Source organism: Bufo bufo, chromosome 1, assembly GCF_905171765.1.
Source record: "Bufo bufo chromosome 1, aBufBuf1.1, whole genome shotgun sequence".
In the NCBI taxonomy this organism is placed as follows: domain Eukaryota; kingdom Metazoa; phylum Chordata; class Amphibia; order Anura; family Bufonidae; genus Bufo; species Bufo bufo.
The window spans coordinates 189316180-189341795 of NC_053389.1; the positions used below are offsets into that span (position 1 = coordinate 189316180).

The 25616-nt window shown below is 42.3% G+C and overlaps 1 protein-coding gene across 1 annotated transcript in view; it reads left to right on the forward strand.

Moving 5' to 3' along the window:
• POLD1 (DNA polymerase delta 1, catalytic subunit) overlaps positions 1 to 25616 on the forward strand; it is a 186046-nt gene that overhangs the window by 158252 nt on the left and 2178 nt on the right. Inside the window, exons 25-26 of the mRNA XM_040433632.1 lie at positions 22712 to 22764; positions 23953 to 24050. Coding sequence (XP_040289566.1) covers positions 22712 to 22764; positions 23953 to 24050 — 151 coding nt within the window. The remainder of the gene's footprint in view (positions 1 to 22711; positions 22765 to 23952; positions 24051 to 25616) is intronic.

Sequence of the window (25616 nt, forward strand, 5' to 3'; positions counted from 1 at the left end):
GGAGCAGGATATGTTCCCCACTTTGTGTAACAGAACTGGAATAAAAGACAGAACCTCTATTGTTAGAGCGATGATAATTTTATATTTGACCTTCACACACCACCTATCTTCTAACGCTGAAGGTGCCTTTCCTCCAGCTTCTGCCCAGTGAGCTGCACTGAGGCGCGGGACTCACACCTACACTATCTTCACCATCTTGTTAATTAATGAAGCACTATTGGAGTGTGTGGTCACATTCTGCACATTAATACATTTTGGTCTTTTATTGTTTTACCATACTTCTCATTTATAAGTTATTACTTAACTTCCCAGATGAAGCAAGTTGGGCCTATTCCAGCCTCTTAAGCATTTCCCCATTAAAGAAAAAAAAATAGTTTATAACCTTGTGTAGCCTCTTCTGTCAGGTTGGTATACCTTCTCAAAATGACTGCCACTGAACACCAGGTAGGCATACCTACCCAGAGATATAGGTGTAGGGATGTCTCTCTTACAGGACTTGTATGACGTTACAAAAAAAGGGGTGTTTTATTTATTTTAATTTTATTTTTTCTCTTATTAGAGAGTCAGATCCTCATTTTTTTACGGACTGTCTGGATTTGCAGCTCAGCCGTATTTGCTTAAATGGAGCTAAGCTGCAATACCAGGCACAGCCCACAGACAAACGTGGTCCTGCTTGTGGAAAAATAAATCTGAACCCTTTTACATTCCATACTACTATGCAGCAAAAAACAACTCAAGAACGTGTAAAGTATATTTACTGACGGTTTTTGATTGTAGGGAAAAAAGCTTTGTGCTGGACTCTTGAACTAATGGACAAGATTGGAGGAACCCACAATCTCAGCTGTTTAACTGTTTCAACACTGCAGATCACAGTGTTGACAGAGCAATTATGGTTCCTATAATTTAACACATTTACTATAGTTTAACTCTTTTATGCTCATTTAGATGAGTAGATAATTGTTACGCTTGTGAACGATAATCGTGTAATGGAATGTATGCAGCCACTGAACGATTTTACCAAATAAGCTTGTTGAAAGCTTGCGATATCGTTGATGCAAACAAGTAAATAATTGTTTGTCGGTAATGAATTGTGGTAATGTGATTGCATTGTGTAACCTTTCATTGATAGGAACCTTGACTAAACCTGTCTGAACACAGTCAGCGATTATGTCATAGCTCGTGTCGTCAATAGCCTGAACGATTACCTACTTGTCTAACTGAGCATTTACACTTGAAGCCCAGATCCTTTGAAGGTACCTAAAGCTAATCATATTCCTGACCCAACCACCAAAGCTAAAGGCCCTAATATACATTAGTGTAGTGTCAGGCCGAACCTTCCACGGATGGGGCTTCAACTGGTTGTCTAATGGTGGATTTCCATGCCTTCACCTGGCAGGCAATTATTGGGAAGGAACTACCTACTCATCAGCGGCTTGCCACTGTGCTTCTTATGTCAAGAGATATGACGACAACCCCTTTCAGGGGTTTAAAAAAGAAAATGTGGTCCTCAGCATGCATGTGTTGTACTGATGTGGACAACGCGAGGATGACCTCTGTGTTCTGTCCACATTATTTGCGGCCCCATTTTAGTGAATGGGTCCGTGTGCTAGCTGCAAAAAATGTGCATCGGATGCAGACCCAAAATACTGTTGTGTGCATGAGCCCTAAATCTCACATAGTAGGACATAACATGTATCTAATTCTTTGTTATCCTAATAATCACGTGTACAAAATATTTTATGCGTTACATACACTAAATGGAAAAAAGTATTGGGGCGAATAAACATTACACCTACAGGAACTTTTATGACCTCCCATTCTAAATCCATAGGTATTAATATGGAGTTGTCCCCTGTTTACAGCCAAAACAGCTTCCACTCTTCTGGGAAGGCTTTCTACAAGATTTTGGAGTTTGTCTATGGGATTTTTTGCTTCTTCACCCAGAAGAACATTTATGAGTTCAGACACAGATATTGGGTGAGAGGGCCTGGTTCACAATCTCTTTTGTAGTTCATCCTAAAAGTGTTTGATGGTGTTGAGTAGGGATGAGCGATTCGGATGTTTCATCCAAAGTTGATATGCATAAAAACTTCCTTTTAATACTGTATGGAGCGAGCGCTCCGTACAGTATTAGAATGTATTGGCTCCAATGAGCTGAAGTTGTTATTACTTCACGTAGTCTCGCGAGACTTCACATAATAACTTCAGAAATTTATTTATACTGTAAAAAAACATTTCCCGAACTCGGGTTCAGTTCTGAGTCGATTCGCTTATCCCTAGTGTTGAGGTTAGGGCTCTTTGCAGGCCAGTTAAAGGGGTTCTGCAGTTTGTTTAAACTGATGATCTATCCTCTGGATAGATCATCAGCATCTGATCGGCGGTCATCTGACACCCGGGACACCCGCCGATCAGCTGTTTGAGAAGCGGTAAACAGTGAGAAGGCCGCGGCGCTCCTGGAGCGCCGCTACCTTCTCAAACAGCTGATCGGTAGGGGTCCCGGGTGTTGGACCCCCGTCTATCAGATGCTGATGATCTATCCAGAGGATAGATCATCAGTTTAAACAAACTGCAGGACCCCTTTAAGTTCTTCCCCAGCTAACTCACCCAACCATGTATTTATGGACTTTGTTTTGTGCACTGTGGTGTAGTCCTTTAGGAACAAAAATGGACCTTACCCAGACCTTACAGTTGGCACAATGCAGTCAGGGAGGTAACATTAACAGTTGCTAACCTAGACTCGTCCATTAGACTGTCATAGAGATAGCGAAGCGCGTTTAATTAGTCACTCCACAGAATGCTTTTCCACTGCTTCCAGTTGCTGCATACTTTCCGTCACTCCATCTGATACTCCATCTGCTTGGCGATTTTAAGGCTTGCATGCAACTGCTCGGCCATGGAAATCCATACCATGACGTTCCCAGTGACCATTTTTTGTTAAAAGGGTTTTCCAAGACTTACACTGATGACCAGTTAGGGTCCAACACAAAGGACCCCCGCCGATCAGCAGTTTCAGAAGGCTCCTGTGACGGCCGCAGCCTTCTCCGTGCTTTACAAGCACAGTGCGATTTCATTGTATAGTGGCTGTACTTGGTATTGCAGCTCAGCCCAATCACTTCTTTGAGGCTGAGCTGCGCCTAGGCCATGTGACCGATGAGCTTGTCATCACTGGCCTAGGAAAATTGAGAGAAGACAGAGCTGCTACTGCAAGCACCTCTGCATTTTATTCACATAACTGATCGGCGGGGGTCTCAGGTGTTGGACCTCAACCGATCAGATGCTGGTGACTAAGGCCTCATGCACATGACTGTTGTGTGCATCCGTGGCCGTTGTGCCGTTTTCAGTTTTTTTTCGCGGACCCATTGACTTTCAATGGGTTCGTGGAAAAATCGGAAAATGCACCGTTTTGCAGCCGCATCCGTGATCCGTGTTTCCTGTCCGTCAAAAAAATATGACCTGTCCTATTTTTTTGACGGACAACGGTTCACGGACCCATTCAAGTCAATGGGTCCGTGAAAGAACACGGATGCACACAAGATTGGCGTCCGTGATCCGTGGCCGTAGGTTATTTTCATAGAAACGGATCCGAAGATCCGTCTGCATTGTGAAAACTCATATCAGACAGTATATTCTAACACAGAGGCGTTCCCATAGTGATGGGGACGCTTCTAGTTAGAATATACTACGAACTGTGTACATGACTGCCCCCTGCTGCCTGGCAGCACCCGATCTCTTACAGGGGGCTGTGATCCCGACAATTAACCCCTCAGGTGCTGCACCTGAGGGGTTAATTGTGCATATCATAGCCCCCTATAAGAGATCAGGGGCTGACCCCCTCCCTCCCCAGTTTTAATATCATTGGTGGCCAGTGTGCGCCCCCCCCATTGTAATATCATTGGCGGCCAGTGTGCGGCCTCCCCCGGCCCCCCCTCCCTCTATTGTAATATCATTGGTGGCCAGTGTGCGGCCCCCCCCCCCCCCGCTCTGGGACTCCGATCGGTAACCATGGTAACCAGGACGCTACTGAAGGCCTGGTTGCCATGGTTACTTAGCAATATTACAATATTAGAGAAGCATCATACTTACCTGCTGGCTGCTGCGCTGTCTGTGTCCGGCCGGGAGCTCCTCCTACTGGTAAGTGACAGGTCTGTGCGGCGCATTGCTTAATGATCTGTCACTTACCAGTAGGAGGAGCTCCCGGCCGGACACAGACAGCGCAGCAGCCAGCAGGTAAGTATGATGCTTCTAATATTGTAATATTGCTAAGTAACCATGGCAACCAGGCCTGCAGTAGCGTCCTGGTCTTCATGGTTTAACGATCGGAGCCCCAGAGCGATTAAACTGGGACTCCGATCGGAATCTCCGCTGCCACCAATGTTCGGGGAGAGGGGAGGCCGCACACTGGCCACCAATGATATTACAATGGGGGGGGGCGCACACTGGCCACCAATGATATTACAATAGAGGGAGGGCCGGGGGGCGCACACTGGCCACCAATGATATTACAATAGAGGAGGGGGGGCCGGGGGGGGGGGGGCGCACTCTGGCCACCAATGATATTCAAACTGGGGAGGGAGGGGGGTCTGCCCCCTGCTCTCTTACAGGGGGCTATGATACGCACAATTAACCCCTTCAGGTGCGGCACCTGAAGGGTTAATTGTGCTGATCACAGCCCCCTGTAAAAGAATGGGTGCTGCCAGGCAGCAGGGGGCAGTCATGTACACAGTTCGTAGTATATTCTAACTAGAAGCGTCCCCATCACTATGGGAACGCCTCTGTGTTAGAATATACTGTCGGATTTGAGTTTCACGATGTAACTCAAATCCGATGGTATATTCTAACATAGAGGCGTTCCCATGGTGATGGGGACGCTTCAAGTTAAAATATACCATCGGATTGGAGAAAACATCGGATTGGTATATTAACTCCTGACTTTACATTGAAAGTCAATGGGGGAGGAATCCGTTTTAAATTGCACCATATTGTGTCAACGTCAAACGGATCCGTCCCCATTGACTTGCATTGTAATTCAGGACGGATCCGTTTGGCTCCGCACGGCCAGGCGTGGATCCTCCAAAAATCAAGGAAGACCCACGGACGAAAAAACCGTCATGGATCACGGAAAAACGGAATCCGTTTTTGCGGACCGCAAAAAAAAAAACGGTCGTGTGCATGAGGCCTAATACTGATGACCTGTTCTTTGGATAGGTCTCGGAAAACCCCTTTTAATGCCAGATGAGGTCTTTGACTCTAAAGTTATTGAGTCAGCATGGCGTTGGCAACTTTTATGTGCAGTGCACCTTGGTACTTGCAACCCCGCTCCGTAACTTTGTGGTCTCCTCTTTGAGTTGTTGTGGTTCCTAAACACTTACTCTTTGCAATAATACTATTCACAGTTGATCATTGAATATCTATAGTGGGAGGGAAATTTCACAAACTGAATTACTACAATGATGACATCCCATTATCGTACCATGCTGGAATTCAGTGAGTTCTTTAGAATAAGCCATTCTTTCACAAATGTTAGTAAAGGCAGACTGCATGGCTACAAGCTACACCTGTAGCAATGTGACTGTACAAAACACCTGAATTCAATGATTAAAAGGTTTGCCCCATTACTTTGATCTATATAATGTATGTTTGACAGTAATGAGTATAGTGTTGTTCTTCGGATCTAGACCTGGACAATCCAATGGATCTCTACTTGGTATGTCAAGGCAACTCCTTTGAGTTGTTTAAAACAAAGGAGGAGAAAAATGTGCTCTTCCACAAGCACTTCAAATTGTGATAATATACTGTATGTAATTTCTATAGGTTGATTTTGTTTTCTCAAATACATGATTCAACAGAAAAATGTTGTAATTTGCGGAAATTTAAAGTTAACATCATTGCCAAAAACATATAGCAGTGTGGGTGTCCCTTTTCCCAGAACTCTGTTCCATTTCTTATTGTGTGCTAGAGAAAGTTCCTCATTTTTTTATTTTTTGCTGCATTTGCTCAATCTTTTCTCTGACCAGAGTCAAAAATAAGCAACAGCGATGGTGTAATAAAAGAAAATCCATTTCATATCATAGCTGGCTCCCAGGCTCCATTTTCTAACAGATTATCATGTCAACACTACCAAACAAAAATCCTAATCCTAGAGTTTTACAATATTTTCTGTCACCTTGAAGCAACCAAAATGAAGAGGTTGGTTCCCCCTTGTCTAAATTGCTCATTTTGTATTGCTAATTGTCTGCGGGGGAGGTGTCATCAAAGCTTATCATAACCTTGGCCATGGCCTCCATTAGTGGTCTGCTACAAATGGCAAGATTCAGCAATGATATAGAAGCGTGTGGACTTCTAAAAGGTTTTAGCTTTTGGTAATCATGTTTTATATTGACCCCATAAAACTGTGGAATATAAACGGGGTAGGATTACACCTGTTCTGTCCAGTCCTGATAATCTGCTTGTAAAAATTGCAACCGGATGTCAGACACATCTGGTCACCTCACTGGCAGATGTGAGTAAATGCTAGTACCAAGTATGAGCTGAAGTCCACTTTGTGAATGATGTGTTTTTCTGCCTGGTGATGTCTCCAAGTTACTGGTGCTTGGCAGGAGCATTTGAGCAATCATTTTTGGAATATGGATGAGTTGCGTACAATTTTGCATAACTGCAGCATGCTACTTCCAGTCAAATAGCATTAATATTTTCTGTTATTGACATCCGTCATAGGATCTCAATACCGGAAAAAAACGCTTCGGTTTTGTCCCCATTCCATTTGGTTGTGTTCTCATACCGGAGAGCAAACCGCAGCATGCTTCAGTTTGCTTTCCGTCATGGGATGCGGAGCAAGACGGATCCGCCATGACCCACAATGCAAGTCAATGGATGACGGATCTGTTTTCTCTGACACAATAGAAAATAGCAATAGAAAATGGATCCGTCCCCCGTTGACTTTCAATGGAGTTCATGATGGATCCGTCTTGGCTATGTTACAGATAATACAACCGGATCCGTCCATAACGGATGCAGATGGTTGTATTATCAGTAACGGAAGCGTTTTTGCTGGACCCTATTGGATCCAGCAAAAAACGCTAGTGTGAAAGTAGCCTTAGGCTAGGGCTACACAAGGACATATGTCGCGCGACACATAGGGCACAACTACAATGCAACATGTGTCGCGCGACATTGATAGTCTATAGTGTCGCACTGCGACGCGACAGTCGCAGAAAAATCCATCTTGGATGGATTTTTTGCTACTGTCATGTTGCAGTGCAACATCATAGATTATCATTATAAAAATTGTCGCGTGACATTGGTGCGACAAAATGTCGTGCAACACGTCGTCATGTAGCCCTAGCCTTAATCCTACCCCTGAACATAGCATGTGCTATGTGAACCCCACTTAACTATCCCGAATTGGCTTCTGGTGTCTCACAATTTAGATATACACTCCTCAACTCTGAAATTGCTACACCAAGAAGGAAAAGTCATGGTATTATGGAAGTCACAGGATCGATAGACGATATGCAAATAATAAAAAGAGAAAACATATTGAATAAATCAAGATCAAGTACGAGCCCGACATGCAGAAATACACGCACTTATACACTTTTTGGCATGCTACAAATTGTCATTAGTGGTTTAGGAATTTGCTGCCACACTTAATGCACTTGGGCTCGCAAATCATCAAGATCTGCTGCTGGCAGCTCCCTTTGCAATTTCTGACCAATGAAGTCCCAGATGTGCTCGATGGGGAAAAATGTCAGGAGACACTGCAGGAATATTAGCACATTTAAGCCATACAGGCTGCTCACAGTAGCATGAGTAACATGCAGCCTGGCGTCCTTTTGAAAAGCAGCCCCTGGAACGCTCAACCAAATCAATGTAATGTCAAGCTGTTAGTGTACCTGTAATAAAGACTAGAGGGGTCCGACTACTGGACATTATGCCACCCACACCATAATCCCTGGAGTTAGGTATAGTGTCATGTTCCCTTGTGAATGCCTCTTCATGGCGTTGCCCAGATGGTCTCCAGACCCGCTATCCTTGTGTCTGAGACAAAAGCGGGACTCATCGCTAAAGAGGATAGACCTGCATTCCAGCCTCCATTACCATCTGCAGTGCACCATCATACCCTTTGAAAGTAGTGGTGTGAGGTCAATAGAACACCTGTAGCTGGATCTGTCTAGTAGCACAATGTCATGTAAACGCCACCACTCTGGACATGTGATGTGACATCCAATTTCACTTGAAGTACAGAATGGATCCCTATGCACCATTCTTCTAATTAGACGATCCCTCAGTTCAGAGGTTCGCCTCTGTGCACCTATTGCTGTCATTCCAGTTCGCCATCGTTCTCCCAACCACCGGGACATGCAACATTGAACAGTGCTGACATCTCGGCCTAGACGTCTAGTAATCTTTCAGAGTGATAAACCAAGGTGTCTCAGATCAAGGATTCAGATCCTCTCAATAGCGATAACTGGCATGTCAATGAACAGGAGGAATCGCATGATCCCACACAACTTAATCAGATTTTTTTGAGAATTCATGTGGTTAAAAATATTTTCTCTCCCGCATGTCTCTCTTCTGACTGCCTCTCCCGCATGTCACAAATTGGAGCTAGACGCTTGAAAATTTGCATTTGCAGATTTTAACAACACCTGCTACTTCCTCGATTTGCATAACCTTACAACTTTCTTGGCGTTGCAATTTCAATGTTGAGTGTAAAACAACTTTGGTCCAAAAATGCTGGAACAGAGTCCAGGTGTGGATGAGGTTCTAGAGTAAACAGCTATTTAAGGTATTGGGTAAGGTAGACATGGAGGGTATGGGTGATCAGTAAACATTTAGATGGGCTTTTAGTGGATGTAAGCAAAATTCACAGCATTCCAGAAGAAAGAATACATGTAAGGTGAGCACATCAAGTTAGCTGAAAAAAGGGTACTACACGTGTTAAAAATGTCAAGATAGACCGGAAACATAGCAACACATAACAATGTGTGCACACCCATATACTGTATATATAGAAATAACTCTAATCTTTATTTAACCTGTCACAAGATAGCAGATCAACGAACTTGCATATTAAAATTATTTTAAAAACTCTGCAAATCCTGGAGAACTTCCAGAAAAATACAAATAGGGTAACCCTCCCTCAGCACTGACCCATAAGGTCTGATATCCTAATATACAGAAACAAAGAATCTCAAGAAACAACCTAAGTGAGATTTAGAAATAACAAATCAATAAGGGTGGTTCCACACATGGCTTAAAAAGCCACAGATTTTGTAGTAGTCTTCAATGTAGTTTTTTGAGCCAAAACTAGAAACTGATTTAAAAGCTTAGGGTACTTTCACAGTAGTGTTTTTCTTTTTCGGCATAGAGTTCCGTCCTAGGGGCTCTATACCGGAAAAGAACTGATCAGTTTTATCCTAAAGCATTCTGAATGGAGAGCAATCCGTTCAGGATGCCTTCAGTTCAGTCGTTTTGACTTTTCAGGACGGAGATAATACCGCTGCATGCTACGTTTTTGTCTCCGGCCAAAAATCCGGAACATTTATTTTCCATAGGAATGTTTTACTGCCGGCATTCAAAATACCGCGCAGACCGAAAAAAAATGTGAAAAAAAATAAATGCTGGATCCGTTTTTCCAGATGATACCGGAAAGACTGATCCGGCATTTCAATGCATTTGTAAGACGGATCATACGTTTTGACGGATTCGGCAGGCAGTTCTGGCGACGGAACTGCCTGCAGGATTCCTCTGTCGCAAGTGTGAAAGTAGCCTAAGGGAAATATAAAAGACGAGCTTACACATCTCCATCCTGGCCCCATCTAAAAAAAGTGAGTGAGTACTTAAAGGCATTGTCCAGAAATGATTTAAAATGGCTGCCAGCAATCTGTCCTAAAATGTCTAGAGCTAGCTGTTAGCTACACATATAGCATATGAGACTCAATATGGCGCATAAAAGAGGCAATCAAAGCAGCTACCAAATGCAGTACCTTATGTGATGCTAGCAATAAAGTAAATCTGATTATTAAGCAATTGTTCCACAGGACATCAATTCTACCAATACATCTAGCCAATCCTATATATAAATGCATTGATCTATATGTGCATGAGGTTCATGTGTGCTCTACAGTCGCCCAACACAAAAATATTTTTATGCACAAAGTACTAGAAAGAGAATCCGTATTTAACCACACTGGAATCTCACGTTGAGGAAAACTGCAAATCCAATGAACCTCACTGTAGAAAGTTCTTAGGGCTCATGCACATGACCGTATGCCCTTCGAGACCTACGGTCTGTGAGCGGGCCATATGTCCCGGAGCTGCATAAGTCGTGCGCACAGGAGTGCACAGCATCATCGGTTAGTATAATGCTGTGTGCTTCGGGCCGCCCGCCGGACTATTATATGATCTTATGAGTGCGGGACAATAGCCCTGCGGGTGGCCCGATGCGCACAGCTTCATAGTAACCTATGATGCTGTGTACTCCCGTGCGCACGATGTATGCCGCTCCGGGACATATGCCCCGCTCACGGACCGTGAGACATACGGTCGTGTGCTTTAGCCCTTGGTTGAAGAAAAAGTTAACTGTTAAAGAAAAACAGGTACAGTGTGTTCATCTGAATCCATATGTGTTGGAAATATCGGAGTATATATACACAAAGTCTTGATATCCGTGAATCTCAGTGATTTTTAGATGATGGATTCTACAGGTTGGTTAACGGTAAAAGAGGCACATGTTTCTACATGCATCCAGAATTTCATCAAATCCATGCTCAGTTGCAAGAGCCTGGCAGGACCTGGAAAATAGAAAGCAAATTTGGAGAAACATTATTATTTTTTATATTTTTTTTTGAGTGAAACAAATGTGTATGTAGTGTGACATGACGTGTGCATGTTGTGAAAAACTGATGCATGATGAGCAAAAGGATGACCTAAAGTGTGAATTAGTGTGAAAAAACATGTGAGCACAGCAGGCTGACCAGTCTACTATGTGAGAAAATTATGTGCAGGTGTTAAAAAATGTGAGCACAAATATGGAGACATGGGTGACCGCTGTAAAGTGAGCGATATATATGTGAGATGTGCTGGGGTGGCAAAATATGAAATATTAGTATATTATCATGTGCTACCACTTAGTCAAAAAGCCAATAACAGAAATCCCTCATTAATACTCCCCGGAAAAACACAATCCAAATTTAAAATCCATATAGATTACACTAAAGTGTGCCTAAACTTTCAGGTGACATTTCAGAATAAGCTGCCATTTTTGTATATATGAATAATAGCACTATATTTGACCATTATATTACTTGTAAAATGCATTTTTTAAACTGTTTTCTCAGTTGTCTTTGAGCTGATGGGTGCAGACTAGTTGATTATCATGTATATCCATAGAATACATATGTAGACAGCAGGTTTTGATCCCCTAACGCTTTCAACTACTCAGAATCTGTTAGAAGTAGCATATAGGACATTATAGAGATGCGCTGAGTAGTATAGATGTGAATAAAGCAGTTGAGATGAGATACCACTTGCTATTAGCTACTAAATCATTCCTTTCCTTTTCCAACTATCCCCCACAATATCTCCCAGTTCTGTTTCTCGTGTTTGGTTACAGGGGGGACGCCTGCAGGTTGACCCCCCTTGTATTAACACTGATGGTCTTTAGTTTAAAACCAAAAACAAAGCTCGCCCAACATACGTGGTGAAACATGTTGGGGGAGCTTTGTTTTTGGCTTTAAACTAAAGACCATCAGTGTTAGTACAAGAGGGCCGACCTGCAGGCGTCCCCCTTGTAACCAAACACGAGAAACAAAACTGGGAGATATTGTGGGGGATAGTTGGAAAAGAGAGAATTTACCAAGGATTTGATTGAAAAGGGAGAGTGATAGCTGTTAACTAGAAATTCAGCTGAAGTGTAACCAACTATACTATTGGTAGCAAACATTGATAAATATTGGTGGTGCAGTGCCCCCCAACACCCCAGTATAATAAACATTGGTGGTGCAGTGCCCCCCCAACACCCCAGTATAATAAACATTGGTGGTGCAGTGCCCCCCAACACCCCAGTATAATAAACATTGGTGGTGCAGTGCCCCCCCAACACCCCAGTATAATAAACATTGGTGGTGCAGTGCCCCCCCAACACCCCAGTATAATAAACATTAATGGTGCAGTGCCCCCCCAACACCCCAGTATAATAAACATTGGTGGTGCAGTGCCCCCCCAACACCCCAGTATAATAAACATTGGTGGTGCAGTGCCCCCCCAACACCCCAGTATAATAAACATTGGTGGTGCAGTGCCCCCCCAACACCCCAGTATAATAAACATTGGTGGTGCAGTGCCCCCCCAACACCCCAGTATAATAAACATTGGTGGTGCAGTGCCCCCCAACACCCCAGTATAATAAACATTGGTGGTGCAGTGCCCCCCAACACCCCAGTATAATAAACATTGGTGGTGCAGTGCCCCCCAACACCCCAGTATAATAAACATTGTTAGACACTGATAGTTGGTCCAAAATATAGGTAATGGCATTGTTGTTTGTGATGTTAGAGTATAATGACCGGCCATAAGCGTCTACTATCAGAACCCCTTCCAGCAACACCGTATCCTCCATCAACTGCATATGCAATGAGTTGTGTAAGTGGAAAAGCAGTTCTAATACAAATGGCTGTAAAATTTTATTAAAGTAGACACATGTCTTTTTAATCAACTTCTCTATGCCCGATACAGTGGTCAGCTATGAAAGGATTGGGTAAAGTAGACATAGAAGATAATGGTGATCCGTGAACATTAGATTGGCATTTAGTGGGTGCAGGAAGATAAAATACCTTCATAGTCATTAAAAGTCAAGCTTGAATGGGAACCTTTTATCCTCACTAGAGGCCGCCAGCCTCAGAATTATTTGGCGCAGCGCCAACTCCCGCTGCTCATATATAGCATTTCATTGGAGCGGTTTGGTGGTTTCAGCAGAATTTGACTGCAAAATGTAATGCAAATAAAATCGCTGTATGTTGGGTAAACTTTCTTCAATTGGCTATCAACGCATTATTTAATTTGCACTAGATAAAACGCCAGGGAGAGGCGGACTGGAAACTTAATGTGGCCCTGGGGGAAAAAAACTAATTGGCTCATGTTGTAGACTGGTCCGAATTAACAAAAGGCGGCACAACAGAAGTGGGCGGAGCCAGCAATCCCCTAGTGCAGCACAAAATACTGCCTCAGCAGCACCAAATATCACAGTGCAGCACAAAATACTGCCTCAGCAGCACCAAATATCAGTGCAGCACAAAATACTGCCTCGGCAGCACTAAATATCAGTGCAGCACAAAATACTTCCTCAGCAGCACCAAATATCACAGTACAGCACAAAATACTGCCTCAGCAGCACCAAATATCACAGTGCAGCACAAAATACTACCCTTAGCAGCACTAAATATCAGTGCAGCACAAAATACTGCCTCAGCAGCACCAAATATCACAGTGCAGCACAAAATACTACCTCAGCAGCACTAAATATTAGTGCAGCACAAAATACTGCCTCAGCAGCACCAAATATCTCAGTGCATCACAAAATACTGCCTCAGCAGCACCAAATATCACAGTGCAGCACAAAATACTGCCTCAGCAGCACTAAATATCACAGTGCAGCACAAAATACTGCCTCAGCAGCACCAAATATCACAGTGCAGCACAATATACTGCCCTAGCAGAACCAGATACCATCTTGCAGCAGTAAATACATAGCATATACTGCCTCTGGGAAACCAAATACCTGAGTGCAGTGCAAAATACTGCCATCTGCCCCACAGTATGTAGCTGTATCATTGTCCTGAGGACAGCAATATAAGTGAATTCAGGAGCACACCTGCCGCCACTGGCCAGGTGCGTAAGTGCCTGATGCTCCTACATTAATTAATGCTGAGAGCATTAGATCTTTATGTACCTTGCTGACAGCCGAAAGGAGGGATTAAGTGGCCCCCTGGGCATCAGAATATTTCCCTGTAGGATCTATGGCTAGTCCGCCCATGATGCCAGGTATGTGTCACATAACATCGGTCATTAAGGAATCTCCTGCTTCCTCTTCGTCCCTCCTTTATTTTTAGGGCCAGGTTCCTGCTTAATCATCTACCTGGAGACTTCCATCAAAAAGCAGAGGTAGGGCTCATATGTAGTACAATTTCTCTAAAATGAAACGGATCACTAAGTGAAAGGTATAATGCTGCACAACCCCTTTAACTTTCTTCGTATTTTGAGGAGATGTAAAGTACTAGATTTGGGGCTTCTATTAATAAAATGGTTGCTTTTCTTAAAAGCTCGTCACCACACCTTCCCTCACTCAAGTGCCAAACAAGGTAATCATATGAAGTGTGCACCTCCAGAAAGGCCAGGGACTAATGGCTCCCCTCCTTGAAGTTTGGGAGGCCTGTCCATGCATGGTGTCTGCCTAGTTTGTCACCTAAGCATAATCTAGGTCTTAAACGTCTATCTTGCCTCCCTCCGAAGGGACATCCGAGCGATGTAAAATTTCCTCTTCTTTGTGCCAAGCCACAAGGTTCAGGCACTTCTGCACCTACTTCTTTTAAACTTCTCAGCCAATGTCCTTGATCTTGTGGCTGCTTTTTGCCCACGAGGGACACCTTTAGGTCCTAAGTGTAGAATAAGTGCTTATGATCACTTCTACCACCGCATGTAGGTCCATGGCGCACAGTGGCCTCTCAAATTCACTTGTTGTGTAAAAGACTAAGGAGACTTTTTTTAAACATTTTATTGAAAGTTTTGTATAATTATAAAATACAAATACACTGTAAAATACATTTATTCATTTTTTTTGCACTATATGGAATAAAGCCTCTCTGCAGTCTAATTTACTATGGAATGAACTGGATCGATTTACAATAATGGACAACCTAGGACATTTCCATAGCCCATGGTAAAGATCAGAAAGGTGTTCCCCACATTTTGGGGCATGTTCGCCTGTCTGCTTTATTTGGCGTAGGTGGGAGATTAAAAGCGTATATAGCCTTATCTATGACTTTTTTTCTTCTTTTTTTTGTGGTGTCCCTCCACCCCTCGTTGACTGACACTTAGGCCTCATGCACACAGCCGTGGCCGTATTGTGGCCTGCAAACAGCAGGTCTGCAATATGCAGGCACCAACCCTGTGCTCCCCGCAATCCGGAGCTGCGGTGCGGAACGGAGGCACAGAACCCCACAGAAGCACTATGGCCATGTGCATGAGGCCTTAAAGTCTGCAGGACCCCTGACTATATGTGAGGCTACCTCAGGTTCATTTCATTGCTTAGCCCAGCCTTTAAAGAGAAAAAAAAACAGACTTGAGTGAAGAATATGAAACTGAGATGGATCTTTTAGAGGTCGTCTTTAGAATATTATCAAAGGAATTCTTTGGGGCTTCTTCAGAGGGCTCCCTAAGTTTTGTGGCACAAAAGTGTTTTATTTGTTGGTATGAAAAATGTTGAGAACCCCTTACATGACAAGCGGATATAAAAGGCCTTTATTGCTTCATGGGAGATTCTTTTGTTTTCTTCAAGTGACCATATGAAAATCCAATTTTGCATCCCGAATAATCTCCAAATTAACCAGGGCATCCAATATCTGGGGAACCTGTGTAACTGGGTCCGATAAAAATAAGATGACCTCATCGGAGAAGAGGGCACTCTTATAAATGATGCCAGTAGTAGACAGAACAGGTGATGGGTGTCTTGCAGAAGAAACAAATACGCCTTGTTCTAGGATGATATAGTCTTGTCTTGTGTTTACCCTGTTATTAGCGTTAGGATGTCTACTGTTGTGACCTGCAGATTATGCTGAGATTAGAATACAATTTACATCTGAGTTAATAATTAACATTGTAGCCAATACCTGCTGATGGCATGATTATTGTATGTGAAAGCCACTCTGTTAATTTATTACGTAAATGAATGCAAATGAGAGTAGTTGCACATAAACTGTTCAAATGACTTTTCAAACTGAAACTCTATATAGAATTGTATTGTTCACTAATGTGTTGGTATTTTTATGTTCAGAGTCATTTGAAAATACAGCTGGATCATGTGAAAGGCCACAATGGCTGGCCCACCAGAGGTTCCTTCAGATATACCAGGGTCTGTTTCTTATGGGCTGATTTACAAATCCCCTATTAGATCTTACTGGTGATATGTTCTGTGTGTGGAGATAATGACAAAGATGTTTGCACATGTTCTGTATAGATGGAAGATGGCCTCAGTATTATTTCTTTTGGTGGGTCCAAGGAGCCCTCCTTAAACACTGGAAAGGGTGTTTGCAATGTCTTGTCTGTCCATTATCAGGCTATAAACAGTTTTTATATACTGGATCAGGTCAGCAGGTTATTGACTGATATAAATTGGGGTCTATAGTTTGATAATGGGAACTCTTACTTTTTCTGCTTGTACTAATTACATATTAATTGCAATAAAAAGTAAGGGAATTTTGTAGCTCCCTTAAATGTTATGACCGGTGGCTGCCTGGTATAGAGAATGTGGGTCATCTGTGATCAGAATGAATGACTATTGCTTTATAAGTAAACACAAGTCAAGAACATGGCACGGGCCACATTTACTATGTGATTTGGACACCTACTATTACCTTGGCAGACCTGAAAAGTGTCTAGAAAAAGTTGTGGGAACTCTTTCTTCACTTCTATAACCACCAATCCCACAGGTTATATGAGTAAGTTAGGTAGGGAATGGGCCTCTGGGACCCCCTCTGTCACCTAGACCCCAATCACCTTCCTCGTACTAATAGTACGATTATCATAAGCTGAATGGGGGCCCCTGGGAATAGCTGTCAGGGCACTCAGCATTTTCCAGCCATGAACAGGGTTTTTACATTCCATTTATGTCATATCAGGTTGGTTCTTTACTTGTCCGATTTCTTCTATGAAGACGAGACTTCTAGTAGCTGCTTAAAGTAACCTCCACATTTGACAGAGCCAAGAGTACATGTTAATGCAGAAGGTCTAGTATGATTGATGGCCACCCATACGTATGACCTTTAGAGATGTATTTGTCTTCACTTAAAACCCTGTGATGAGAATATAAGTCCTACTCATATCGGTAATTTGGATACAAGCTTTTGTTTTCACGGATTACTCTTCCCCCTCTTTTACTTTGCCATCATTTTTGTAACTAGGACTCTTTAGGGAGATTTATCCAAACTCACATCAAAGAAACTGAAAACCGTTTCTTGCTCTCATTTTTACAGAAGCCGTTTACGAAATAAGCCATTGCTTTATTAGTTGCTTGAGAAGGCTGCTCCACCTTTCCCTACTCTAATATATTTCCTCTATGTTGGTTTTGATCCAAACTTTTTGCTTTTAATTTCTCCATAGAGATCATTTATGTAAAAGCAAAATATGAATGATGGACAGAATTTGCCATTTTAACATGAGTACGTATCTACTGCAGCTGCCCCCACTGACATGTACAAGATCTAAACAAATATATGATTTTACTACATGACGAGCGGATATAAAAGGCCTTTATTGCTTCATGGGAGATTCTTTTGTTTTCTTCAAGTGACGATATGAAAATCCAATTTTGCATTCAGTTAATGAGCTGAACATGTAAAAGAGACTGGCTACCCATGTATTGTATGTATTGTTTTTGGTCAAAAAGAACATAATACATGTTATGCATTACTGTAGATCTTTAAAATATTATTATTTTTTTTTTACTTTGTCACTGAGGGTCTCTGAGTTTTCAGACAACTTTTGATATGTTATAGAGACATTTGAAATGTTCTGCTTGGTGGGTCTGAGTGCCGAGAGCCCCCACCAATCCCTAGATAAAGATTGCCTACGTAGGAATCATTAGTGTGTTTGTTTTTCCTCAACTGCACAACCATGGTGAAGACTTGGTATGAGATGGTCGTGAACCATGTGCCAGCGAGAAAAAAGATCTGAGGCAGACATAATATTGAAGCAATCTGTGCAGCTAGGCAGGGGCCCCATACCACCGTAAAAAAAAAAACACCAGGGGTACCTTGGCTCAAAAAAAATAACTGATGGGTTCTGATCTAACAGTTAAAGGATGAACTGCAGAGTCATAGTAAGGAGCACTATGATGAGTCCCACCCTCTTGATAAACAGCACGAGCCCACATACTATTCTATCACAGGGGTATTGTACAATGTCTGCCCCCGAGAAAGATAGAGGACTGTCAGCTTGCTGCCCATGCATAGTATGGGTGCAGATCACATCACAGGGATGCCCTGTGGCACGATCTGAGCTGATTTGGGGATCCCCCCCTTTGGTAGATGGCGTTAAACCTCTGACATTCAACTTTAGAGACCGATTGTGGTTGTGTGGTAGATGTCCCTCACCTGATCATACAGGCAAAGTGGCAGCACCAACAACAGTTCAGTATGACGCAGGTCCTCTGGGTACTCCTACTTGCACTCCAGCTCTATTACAGCTCAGGTTTTTAAGGGATTAAACATGAATTCCACCATACAATGGAGAAGCCCTTCGGTTATCTCTCTCTTCCATTTCTATTTTCAGCTGTTACTTCTGATCCCACATGGGTTCTCACCCAGCTTGGCAACAGTCCTGAAGGGCAAGCATGCCTCGTTGTGCAGTAATACATATCACTTCATAACTAGGTTGTATAGAAAAGCTAGGTGACTAACCCTCCATCAGTTATAGTGTCGCACATGTTTTTCAGTAATGGACTAAATATATACTGATGCCGCTGAGCTAAACTTTATGGTTAAGGCGTTAAGTAAAGAATGGCAAGACAATGAGAACTAACTTTTCAATGGCTTTTGTCACAAGATAACCAAGATAACATTGTGCCATGTGTCATCAGAGTCAGTTTTAGCTCGGCTACAACTGTAGATTTTTAACTGAATCACAGAAGGAACGTTTTACGTTGATTTTACTGAAATTTCCTTTAACTTTTTATATTGCTGAAAATAAACTAGCTGAGCATGTGTTATTCTGAATGTCTGCTAAGTGGCAGGAAACAGTCCCAAGCAAACCATTTGTATCCCTTAAAAGTGCTGACTGTCAGTTTGGGTTGTCTGAGTTCATTTCTTTATTTTTTTCATATAGTTCCTAGTTGCAGAGAGTCTGTTTAAAATAATGAAGAAACCTACCTTACCTTTCCAAGCCCCATCAGAACCCCCACCACCACTCTGCCCTTTCTTCTGGCTCCAGTTATGACAGTGTTTTGACTGCAGCAGTGACATCCCGAATAACACTGTAGCCCATCAGTGGTTTCAGCAGTCTTGTGCCGTACATCACTGAGACCTGTGATTGGCTGCACCAGTATGTGGGCGATCTTGGCTGCAGCCCAGCGGAGAGGACATGGCTAAGTGGATTTTATGTTCTCTAAGGTTGGGCTTGAATGTTATATTCTTTAAAGGGGATAGGTCATCAGTATGTCACATGGCCTAAGGGCGCTCAGTCCATTCAAGGGAGGCTGGGCTACAGTACTAAGCACCGCTGCAATCTAGTGGATGGCAATGTGCTTGGTAACTAGCAAGGAACCATATCCTCCTCAAACAGTTGATAATCAGGGGTCCAGGGTGTCAAACCTTTGCCAATTTGATATTGATGACCAGTCCTGAGAATAGGTCATCAATCTCAGAAAACTCCTTTAAAGATCTGAATAGAAATAATTTTTGTGACAGGTTTGTGAATGGTGTGCTCACAGTTGCGATCGGTGGTGTTGCTGATCAGACATTATTCCTGGGTGTCAGCTGTTTGAAACTACCGAAACCCGTTGGCTATGGGGCCTGCTGCACTCTCGATTGGGCACCATCTTTAAATACCCAACCAGCGCCGTGCATGAACGGTGCTGGTCTTGAAGGATAAAAGGGGTTGTAAACATGGTTGCTTTATTCCAAATAGCACCATGCTTGTCTATGGCTTGAGTGGTATTGCAGCACAGGCACATTCAAGTCTTTTGACTCCATAAGTGAGGATGGCGAGCGTGGCACAAATATAATTTTTATTATATGACATTAAAACATGCTGTAATGTCAATGCTAATCTAAAAGTGGTTGGTTGATCTAGAGAGAGTTTTTCTTTAATAATCATAACTGTTTCACTTAAAAAAAAAAAAAACTACAATATTCTAATGGAACATTTTAAAGAAAATCTTTGTCAAATAGAAAATGGGAAAAAGAAAGTGGAGAGTTGAGATTCGCAATGGGTGAGAATATACAAGTACACCAATTTGAGTTGTAATTGTGGGCAAAAGGATCAGATTTTATGGTTTATGCACTATTCAGTTTCTTATTTTAAAGCAATGTAAATGAAAGGAGTTTTGGCCGCTTTCACAAAGTCAGTGTTTAGTCAGTGATTGTGATCCAATACCAGGAGTGGAGCTACACAGAGATGAGGTATAATGGAAAGATTTGCTCCTACCCTGAGTTTTTGACCCATACCTCATTTTGGCTCGTAATCACTAATGGAAATCACTGACTGTGTGAAAGCGCCTGTATGCAGAATATAAAAAATGTGAACTCTGCATAGTAAATCTAATAGTAGATTTAATGCAGATGTTTCTTCCGGGACTTCGTTTTTGTGGGTGTGTCAGAGCTCCATCATTGAACTATGACCTACATCTTCCACAAATCCTTGTGCCCGCACTCCAAGCAGTGTTGTTTATGCCCAGACCCAAGCCTTACAACATGTTCATGGGCCACCTGCATTGCTCAGCCCATGCGGAGAGGCAGGGTAACAGTTGGCCCGTGTATGTTTCATTATTGGATTAAGTGAAGATGGTCTCCCTGGATTATTCATTTGAATTTATTTCATTACATTTCTTAATGAAATATAAACAATAGACTATGTACATCAGTCATTAATTATCACTAACATATTGGCAGGTGTTAAAGGGTTTTTTCAAGATTTTTTTTTAAACTGATGACCTATCGTTTGGATATATCATCAGTATCTGATCTGTGTGGGTCCGACACCTGGGACCCACACTGATCAGCTGTTTAAGGAGGCACCAGTGCTTGTACTAGTACTGCAGCCTTCTCACAGCTTTGCCTAGGCCATGTGAGGTCATGTTTATCGGTCCCATGGCCTATGCGCAGCTGAACCCCATCATTGAGGTGCCTTCTCAAACAGCTTATTGGTGGGGGTCCCAGGGAGGGAAAGACTGGGAACTTAAAGTGGCCCTGGAAAAAATACAAAAAGTGGCCCTGTTTTGTAGTTGGGTCCAAATTGATGGAAGACAGGGCCAGCAATACCATATTGTGGCACATTATACCATCCCAACAGAGCCAAATACCACAGTCCATCACAAGATACTGCCAGCAGCACAAAATACATCCCTAAAAACCACCGGGAAATTTCCCTGTAAGGTCTATGGCCAATCCGCCCCTGGTCCCAGGTGTCAGACCCCCACCGATCAGATACTCATGACCTATGCAGAGGATAGCTCACTAGTTTCAAAAAATTCCAGAAAAAGAAATTGAGTGAATTTAAAATAATCCAAACGAACATAATTGTCACTTGATCCTCATTAGAAGTAGCGACTGAGGGTGGAATAAATCACGTGTTGTATGTACAAGACATGATCTATATAGCAAAAGAAAGCTCGGGTGGGGTCAGATAAATACAGAAGCACTGGGTCAGTAAGACATTTTTAAGTGGGGTATATTACACGGGCCTTTAGGATTGCCTTATGTGAAAAGGAAATAGTTTGTCTTGTAGATCTTTGCGTGAAATGTGGTGAGGGTGATACAGATTGGACGCATCACCTGGAGATGCCTACTACTAAATACTGGTTGGATGCGATTGGATATTTATTCCAATTTTATACTAATCAGATTTCACATAAAATTTGACTGTTTATAATGTGATTCATCCTTGTTTCGGTTGTGAAAATGAATTTATTTGCGAAACACTTGATGTCTGACCAATACTGCTTCTTAAAGGAACAGTCAATTTATTTCCCTAAAACTGTTTTGATTGACTATAATTATGAGAAGTTATTAATTGCCAAAATAATTGCAAAAAAAAAATTGGAGAATTTGGTGTGACTGTCATACTTAAATTGTTTTTTTTTTGTTTGTTTTTTGTCTCTCATCTGTGTGACATTGGGAAAAGGGTTAAGGGTGTTCTTCCAGGGGCGGGTAGATTGCATCTTCTATGAATGCAATGACTTAGTGTTTAGAGTATATTCCACTTGCGTCACATGAGGTTTTTTATGAACATCCAATCAATCCATTAAAGATTATTTGGACATTAACTGAACTTAGAGCGTTTGGATTTTGTTTTTTAAGACCAACAAGACTATCAATCCATAATCAATACGTCATCTTATGATTCAAATGCATTTCATGATCATTTGAATTCACCATGACAGTTTGCAAAAATTCTGCATCCTGCATCAGATATGTTTCTTCCCCATTTACCCAACAAGTTGATGATTTCCAAACTAAGTATCTTTGTATACTTCTTGGATGAATGCATCTGATCCTTATATTTCGTTCCACTGGACAACCTCCTGCCACCATGACTGATAAATCCAAGTGACACTATATTTTCCATAGCGACCTATCAGATCCCAGCTCTCCACTTTTGCATTGCATTAGCTTTGATTAATCTCCCCCATTTATGTTTTTCATAACGTCATAAATCTACAATGCGCTTGTAAAAGTCCCAGTGAATCAATGTCCTTTAAGTGTTTAATTATTTTTTCTAGGTGCTGTTTGCAATTACTGCAGGAATAGAGAATCGGAGCTTCACCAGAAGGAGGTGAGGGTCTTGAGGTGATGTAATATTTAGGCTTAGACTACACAATTGCATAATTTTCTTTGCATAAGTCGTCATAAAACCTTTTGGGTTACCGAAACAGAAACTTAGTGTTGCTGGTTAATAAGGTCGCACGTGATATAGGGGTTCTCGTGTTGCCTTTACTGTGGCTCACTTCAATGGATAAGACTTCAGCTCCTGCAGTACTTTAAACTGGAGGCAGTAGTAAGAGAGAGAATAAATGCGGCACTTGCCAATTGCTGATAAAACTTCGAGGCTTTATTATTTCATAAATGAAGATATCAGGCAGGGGAGCGGGACATGCCCATCACTGAGGATGGTGGTAGAACTTAGTACTTTAAACTGGGACCAAGCAATACTACATTTCTGCTTCAGGAGTAGGTGGCTGATCATAGCTGATTTCAGCAGCCATACTGCACCATGAAGCTTCATTTGAAAATGGGCAGCTGTTGCCGACCATCTATACTTTTGTGATCCAAGATGACCAACAGTGAAGCTTTCTCACATGTATGTATAACATATCAGTAGAACATTTTAACTCCATCAAAATGATTCCCTAGGAGCTCCTCCCAAGCGTCATAAGGGCGAATAGTGTTAAAATATTTCATGTTTGGCTAAATGGGAAGCAGCAACATGCATTGAGCACAGAGATGTCAATGTATCTTGGGCCAGAAACAATAGAAGGCTATAAAGCCCAATAGCGTGTGCCATGTATATCTAGTCTTATTTTAAAAATGGAATAAATGTACTGTAGTCCTTCTGCCTATTTCACAACATTCGCAAATATTAGACATTGAGGCATTTTAAAGATTAGCAGACGTTGAATACAACTGAATACATTTTAGACAGTTTTCTATGGCACGGTGAAAAAAAACTTTGACGAAAACTACTTTGTATTGGCTACCTGGCTTCTGGAATTTGTCCAGCCCTGTGCTAAAAAGCCTACAGAATTTTACGTCATGTGATCTAATCTCTATAAGACTCTGCCGACTGTAGAAATGGTATAGGCACACAGTCCAAAACTCAGTTTTAGCAGAGCACAATAGTGTGCAAAATGCACCAGCCTGCTAATCCAGATTTGCTTGTCTACACTGTATTTTAAAATTCAAAGCAATCGCCGAAGAAAGACCCTGGTTTTGTTTGAGCCCTTCCCCGTATTCTCTGTTGCAGGTCGCTCACCTTGGTTCTCTAGAAGAGAAGTTCTCTCGCCTCTGGACTCAATGCCAGCGCTGTCAGGGAAGTTTACACGAGGACGTCCTATGCACAAGGTGAGGATAGTGGAAAAGTGATGTGAGATTTTAACAGAGCATAATGCGGAAGATTTATTTTTATGGAAGCTGTATGACCTTTTTTTGGGGACACAATGCAGTTGACTGTCATCACTTTATGTCAATGACTACTCATTATTGGGACCTCACGTAGCTTCCCGGTCATTTGTGAGAGCTTAGACAGACTGGTAAGAGCTGCTCTGTGTCTGGGCCTTTTGGTGCCAGTTTGATCAGAGCCTACTGCTATTTAATGATCACACTGATATACTGCTGGCCTCATATAGAAAAATTACTGTGCATCACACCTGTTGCTTAGTGGTAACCAAATAGACCGTCCACATCGGTATGGCATTGATTTCACATCGCATCAGACATAACTTATCTCACTTTGGTACAGTGTCACCCTCTAATCTGTGCTCCTGTATCGACAATTCCCAAGGGAAAAACAAACTGGAGCTTATCCAGCTACCAATTCCCTGCTCCGCTCACCAGCTGCCAGGGGTGGGGTGAATATGGCCCTCTGCACATGTGTGCTCAGAATATGGCTCCCAAAAGATCCTTTATCAAGGCAGCTGAGGGAAAACTGTCTATCCCAGTGCCCGGGACCTGATGGCAGGTGCTGGCTGCACAGAACCGTTGAAGAGACACCTCATGCCTAGTTTGGGTACAAAGGTCTATGAGAAAAGTCAGAGAGACTGACAGCAGCATTGCTTTATGGCAGGTTTGTTTTCTTTGCGAACAGTTTTAAATTTACAGCATTCATAAATTATGGGAAGGGGGGGTGTGGGCAATTTTGTTTTAATTTCTATTTACTGTGGAAAGCACAGGAATTTCAGTTGGTGATTATGTGACCTATGTTTGATTTTTTTTTTTTTTAACTGTGCATCTATTTTCAGATACACGGATTTGTATATCCTAGATACATCAACACGCCCCCTATCCATATGGCCTCTTAGGCCATATGGATGTTAAAGAGGATGGTCTACTACTCAGGACCCCCCTCTATAAGCTAGAATGTAGTAAGGCAGCTGACCCGACCCGTCCTTGCATTACTTGGTCCGCCATTTACTATATTGGCCCAGGGGTCTTCTTTAACCTTCAGACATCTGCTGCCTCAAGAAGCCAAACCCACATAGATAATCAGCTTCTATATAAAAGACCAGGCACCCCCAAGCTCGAGATGAGCAAGGATCCCAGTCATCAGATTAATGATACTTTGACAAGGGTTTATAGGGAGTAAATGGAATGGGAGATATTGTATATTGTTGTACTTTTAGCTAAAAAAATGTTCACTCTCGAAAAAAATGACCATGTTTAATTGCGGGAATAAAAGTGTCATGGGGTGAAAGGAATATCACATACAACTGGTACTGATTTATTGGCTTGCGATAGTTGCAGTCAACAAGTCCATGTTCTGTTTGCCAGCTGTGTCATAATGCAGGGAGTGTCAGCATGTGACTCGGGGTTTTCTTAAGATACAAGTAACAGCCGCGTGGTATAATACATATGGTCGGCAGGTTGGCATTCATTGATGGATTACAGCAGTAGGGTCGGGTGTCTTCATTG